The 5709-nt window shown below is 40.3% G+C and overlaps 2 protein-coding genes across 2 annotated transcripts; both read left to right on the top strand.

Moving 5' to 3' along the window:
* The first annotated feature begins 754 nt into the window (after nucleotides 1-754).
* Nucleotides 755-3203, top strand: LOC113765960 (putative disease resistance protein RGA3). Its single transcript, XM_027310198.1, has 2 exons — nucleotides 755-3109; nucleotides 3195-3203. The coding sequence occupies exons 1-2, from the start codon at nucleotides 755-757 to the stop codon at nucleotides 3201-3203; spliced, it is 2364 nt and encodes a 787-aa protein (XP_027165999.1).
* A 22-nt stretch (nucleotides 3204-3225) lies between these two features.
* Nucleotides 3226-4957, top strand: LOC113750657 (probable disease resistance protein RPP1). Its single transcript, XM_027294613.1, has 2 exons — nucleotides 3226-4481; nucleotides 4687-4957. Exon 1 carries the CDS (start codon nucleotides 3230-3232, stop codon nucleotides 4463-4465), a length of 1236 nt encoding a protein of 411 aa, XP_027150414.1. The 5' UTR covers nucleotides 3226-3229; the 3' UTR covers nucleotides 4466-4481; nucleotides 4687-4957.
* Nucleotides 4958-5709: the final 752 nt, after the last annotated feature.

The raw sequence follows: 5709 nt of genomic DNA, 5'->3' as shown, positions 1-5709 counted from the left end.
TTCTTTGAATGTGAGATAAGTGCTGTATTTTGACCAGATTCTTTTCTTTGGCATGATATGGCAGAAGTGTAGATTGCTTGTTAGTTCAGCAAAGGCAATGGAGGTCTTCATCATTAAGGTAAATCTTAATCTCAGGTGACCTATCTCTTTTTCTTGACTCTTCAAGTGCTTGGTTTTGTTAAACTTGAAAGAAATGCCTTGCTTCGGTATGACCATGAGCATATTAGCTAATCTTCTGCAGATGTCTATTAATGCTTTACAGTAATTTCATAACTATAGCTGAATTTTGATGATATACATAAACATGCACCAAGTTTTGAACCTTATTCTTGACCATTGTCAAACTCTTCATTTTCTTATTTGTATACAGTTTAATTGGTTTTTCTTTAACGATGAAGAGAATAAGGTTTAGACCACCCTTGATGCATACTTTTCCATATAATATTTTTATGATCTTGCTTCCCCAAACCAAAGCCCCTATGTTGAGGCAAAGAATAAAGAAAAGCACCCAATTCTAGTGTTTTTGTGTTTTAAGAATTCAAAGTGATACTAATTTAAATACTTTGTCATGAAGATGCTTTGGAAGTTTGATCAAGCAAAGAATCAATCTGGCCTCTGCTTAGTGTTATGTATTCGAGGTGATCAAACCTATGCTACCTACGCCAATATTTCCTCTGGCAATAAATTTTTAGCTACCAAAAAAAGGGAAAAAAAACTCCTTCCTTCCACTCTACCACATACCAAAGAGAGGACAATGGCTGACGCACTGGTTGCTGCCAGCATACAGATTGTCTTGGAAAAGTTAGTTTCTGCCACCACTGATGTGATTGGTGTGGCTTTTGGAGGATTCAAGGAGGAGTTGGAGAAGCTAAAAGGATCTGTTGCCATGATCCAAGCTGTCATGGCTGATGCTGAGAAGAAGCAAGTGCAGAACCAGGACGTGCAACTATGGTTGAAGAGGCTTGAAGGAGTGGCTTTTGATGCTGATAATCTGTTGGATGAGATCAACTATGAATTTCTTCGTCGTAGGATGGAGACTCAAAATCGTCTCAAGCAAAAGGTATGCCTCTTCTTCTCCACCTCCTGTACTTTTGCTTTTCGTTGGAGAATGGCTTCTAAGGTCAAGAATCTCAACATGAAGTTGAAATCTATCAATCAAGAAGCTGTTGGTTTTGGGCTTAGTAGGTCCCAAATGGGAGGTGGTGCATATGTATCTCCCCTCCCTGCTATGACTATGAGTCGGGAGACTGACTCCGTAGCTCGTCAAAATGTAGTTGGAAGAGCCACCGATGCATCCAACATAGTTGGAACATTGTTGAGCTCGTCTGCAAAAGTTGTCTCTGTTATTCCCATAACAGGCCTGGGGGGGTTGGGCAAAACAACTTTGGCTCAGTTAGTCTATAATGATCCAGAAATCAATAGGCAGTTCGATAAAAAGATCTGGGTTTGTGTGTCTCGTAATTTTGAAGTTACGAGGCTTTTCAAACTGATCCTAGAATCATTAACAAAGAGAAAAGCCGATGTCGAAAGCAGGGAGCCTATAGTTCAAGAAGTTCGAAGAGAAATTGAAGGAAAAAGATATCTTCTGGTACTTGATGATGTATGGAATGAGAGATCTGAGCTGTGGGAGGATTTCATTCATTCTTTGGTTGGAATTAGCACTACAAATGGAAATTGGATTCTTGTAACAACTCGTAATATAGAAGTGGCCACACGTGTGGCTACACATCCTCCATATTCATTGGGTAAATTAGGAGATGATGATTGTTGGTCGATTGTGAAAGAGAAAGTGTTTCCAAGTGGAGAAGTACCAAAAGAATTGGAAGCACTAAAGAGTAGAATAATAAAAAGATGTCAAGGTCTACCTCTTGCTGCGACTGTAATTGGAGGTTTGTTACGTTTCAAGAGGAAAGAGGAGTGGCTAGCTATTTTGGAGAGTGGGTTTGCGCGTTTGGGTGGGGAAGAAAGTAGTGTGATGCAACTTCTTAAGTTGAGCTTTGACCATTTGCCAAGTGCGTCCATCAAAAAGTGTTTTGCATACTGCTCAATCGCTGGCAAAGGTTCTGTCATGAGTAGGCAGAAGCTAACCTTGCTCTGGATGGCAGAAGGTTTTCTGCAACCAAGATTTAATGAGGTATTGGAGGACATAGGCAAGGAGCACTTCGACATTTTATTGCAAAGCTCCTTGTTTGAAGAGGTAGCAACGTTCGGCCCCTTTTCTCTTATAGGCGATAGAAACTGTACAATGCATGATTTTGTGCATGACCTTGCACAATCAGTATTGAGATCTGACAGCATCACCGATGAGAACTGCCGCTACCTATTGCTGCCTTCATTTGATGGAGAAACGCAAGAAAACTTGAAAAGCAGATCAAGTTCACTCCGGACTTTACTTGGGAACGGGACTATAGAGTCTGGAGAGGTATTCTTGAAATTAAAGTACTTGCGTGTTCTCCAGTTGCCTCTTGTGACTAGTCAGGAGCTGCCAACCTCAATTAGCAAGCTAATCCATTTACGATTTCTTGACCTATCACACTCAAGGTTCAAAGCTTTGCCAGAGTCCATTTGCAAGCTATATAATTTGCAGACACTGGTATTAAGCAACCACTTTAACCCTACAACCTTGAAGGAGCTTCCTGATGGGATGAGAAACTTGATCAACTTGAGACATCTTCTTTTTTTCACTCCTGATAGCAAATTTAGAATGCCAAAAGGGATGGGACAATTAACTTGTCTTCAAACATTACAATTCTTCAACATAGGCAAGGAGGAAGGTTGCAAAATTGAGGAGGTAGGATGCTTAAAAAACCTCAGAGGCCAAATTCTAATACGCAACCTCGAATTTGTAAATGCTAAAAGAGAAGCACACCAGGAAGATTTGTTGAGTAAGCCAAATTTGAATGATTTGGCATTTGAGTGGGGTAGCGGTCGAGAAGGAGACTACAATGATGAAGATGTGTTGGAAGGTCTCCTGCCTCACCCAAATTTGCAATCTTTATATGTGAAAAATTATATGGGGAGCCAATTTCCACGTTGGTTGATGAATATGAGCATAGCAAAGTACAATATGTATGGCTCCTTAAGAAGACTTGACAGATTGGTAAAGCTGGTATTAGTAGACTGCAAAATGTGCGAAGACGCCCCTGCCCTTGGAAGGTTGCCTTCTCTTGAATTTCTCGTGTTGGATGGCCTAGATAAGTTAACATGCCTTGGACGTTCCTTCTATGACATGGACGATCGCCGTGCATCAAGAAACAACAGCAGCAGTGAAGTGTCAAACACATTGTTTCCAGCTCTTAAAAGTCTCGTACTATCAAAGATGCCAAATCTGAGAGAATGGATGGATGCACAAGCTGAGTCAAGAAGAGAGAGTAATGAAGATGTTAAAGTGTTTCCCATTCTTGAGGATTTGACAATTAAGAAGTGCTACCGCCTGGTCAACGCTCCAAGCAATTTTCCAAGTCTGAAGAGTTTGAAAATTCAGAAGATTGACAAGCTTCAGCCAGTGAAAAAGATTTGCAGCAATGCAACCAACCTCTCAGCTGTCTGGATCAAAGGGATGGCAGATCTCACTCATGTTCAAGACGTTTTGAATGGCTTGAACCTTCAGTCACTGATACTAGAAAAATGCCCCGAATTAGTTGACATACATGGCGGTGGAACTTCACTTAGAGCTTTGAGCATCCTTGAATGTGAGAATATAAGAAAATTGCCAAAAGATCTCCATCAATTACAGAATTTGGATTCTTTGGTCATCGGGGGTTGCCATAATTTGGAGACAATTCCAATTTCTAGTGGACAAAAAGGCCTGACCTCCCTCAAAGATTTGAGAATCGGTTATTGCAACGGGTTAACTAGTCTACCAGTTGAAATGCTGGAGGCTCGTTCATCTCTATTGTCTCTGATGGTGTGTAAGTGCCCCAACCTTGTCTCCTTTCCAATTGATTTGCGGCAAATGCCGTCTCTTGTTTCATTAGCATTGTTCGGGTGTCCAAAGCTGACCACTATTCCTAAAGGACTAGATCAGGTTTCCAGCTTGAGTATGTTGCATGTTGGTCCCTTCTTAGATTCCCACACGGAGAATGAATGGTTATCAGCATTGGCTTCCTCTTCTGTTCAGAGACTATCATTGGTTGGTCAGCCTCAATCAGACTCTCTGCCCGTACAACTTCAATACCTTACTAGCCTGACAGCACTAGGTCTACATGGTTTTGGAGTGGAAGTTTTACCAGACTGGTTGGCGAATCTTGCATCCCTTGAGGAACTACGGCTAGATGGTTGTGAAAAGCTTCAGCATTTACCTTCCACTGCTGCCATGAGGCGCCTCACCAAATTAAAATTCCTGGGAAGTTTTGGTTGTTCTCTCCTAGAGAAAAATTTCACTCCTGGCGCTACATCCGAGTGGCCCAAGATTTTTAATATTTCCCACATTCAATTTGAGGACAAACCTATTGGGGCTTACTGAAATTTCATTCTGTCTGGTAAGATTCTACTATCTGATGCATTTTCTTATCATTCCCATAATTGCTAATTTGGGTATATCTTTGCTTTTTATTCCCCAAAAAAATGGTTGTCTCTTCTCTTCTACTTGAACATTCTCTCTCGTTTTCTTTTCACTTTCCATTTGTTGTGCATAAGTATTTGTCTGTTTGAATATTGGTACTGACAACTTTCTTAATTGGCCAGACAAATTTCAACTGTAAGCATTGCCATGACTACTTGGAAAATGTCATGTCAACTATTCCAAAGGGGTTGCAGTAAACCACTGCTCCCATTTATGGTTAAAAGGAATACATCTTCAGCAGCCACAATTGCTTCTATTTCATTGTCTTTCGAATAGGACTATATTTCATTTGTACGAACCAAGCAGAGCAAAACAGCAAGCTCTGGTTAATTGAGTGAGCACTGCAAAGTGACATACAAGTGTGAAGACTCGTACTTTGTCTAGTCAGTGTATTGTGCGGATAAAAATACTCTCTGTGTTGGTCATATACTGTATTCAATAATAATATTTGCAGTTGTATTGTCTGTCGAAGTATAATAAAGTGCTCAAACTTGAGTTGTACTCCTGCTCCATGTCTCTTCTCTTCATTTCAACCAATGTCTACCATTTCTGCTTTCCTGCTATAAGTACTTTTTGAGCTTGATACAAAGTGTGGGATTCTTTTGACCCTTACCATGTTTTTCTTAATTTCCTTCTCAGAAAGATTCATGAAAACAGCAGATGTTGCTTGATTTCCAACCAGCAGATCGCTGCATGCAAGTTCCTAGCTTGTTATTTCTTCTTGTTCTTGTGCTTTTCTGTTCATGAATTATTTGTCTTTTTTTTTTTTTTGAACAATGAATTATTTGTCTTTTAAAGTAGCTGTGCAGGAAAGATGCACCTCTCGGAGCAGCCCCAACACTACAGATTTCATACTGCAAGTCTTAGCAGCTATTCATTCTAGATATGTGCATTTCCTGAGTTCTATCCTATAAGCTCCCAAACTATTATTTTCTCTTATAACTTGATTCTTGTAAATGATATTTAAGGATATTTTTGAAAACTCACATGCGTTTTTGAATGTTTATCTGCAATCCTTCCTAGCTATCCAGTATAATTTGCTTTGCGCCCCCCCCCCCGCCCCACACACACACACACAGAGTAAGAGACCACAAGGGGTTTCTGGTGGCTGGAAAGTTTTCTTGAGCCACTCTCAACATTTCATC

This window comes from Coffea eugenioides, chromosome 1, assembly GCF_003713205.1.
Source record: "Coffea eugenioides isolate CCC68of chromosome 1, Ceug_1.0, whole genome shotgun sequence".
NCBI lineage: Eukaryota > Viridiplantae > Streptophyta > Magnoliopsida > Gentianales > Rubiaceae > Coffea > Coffea eugenioides.
Note: the sequence above shows the minus strand (reverse complement) of the source record. Positions and strands in the feature narration are given on the sequence as shown.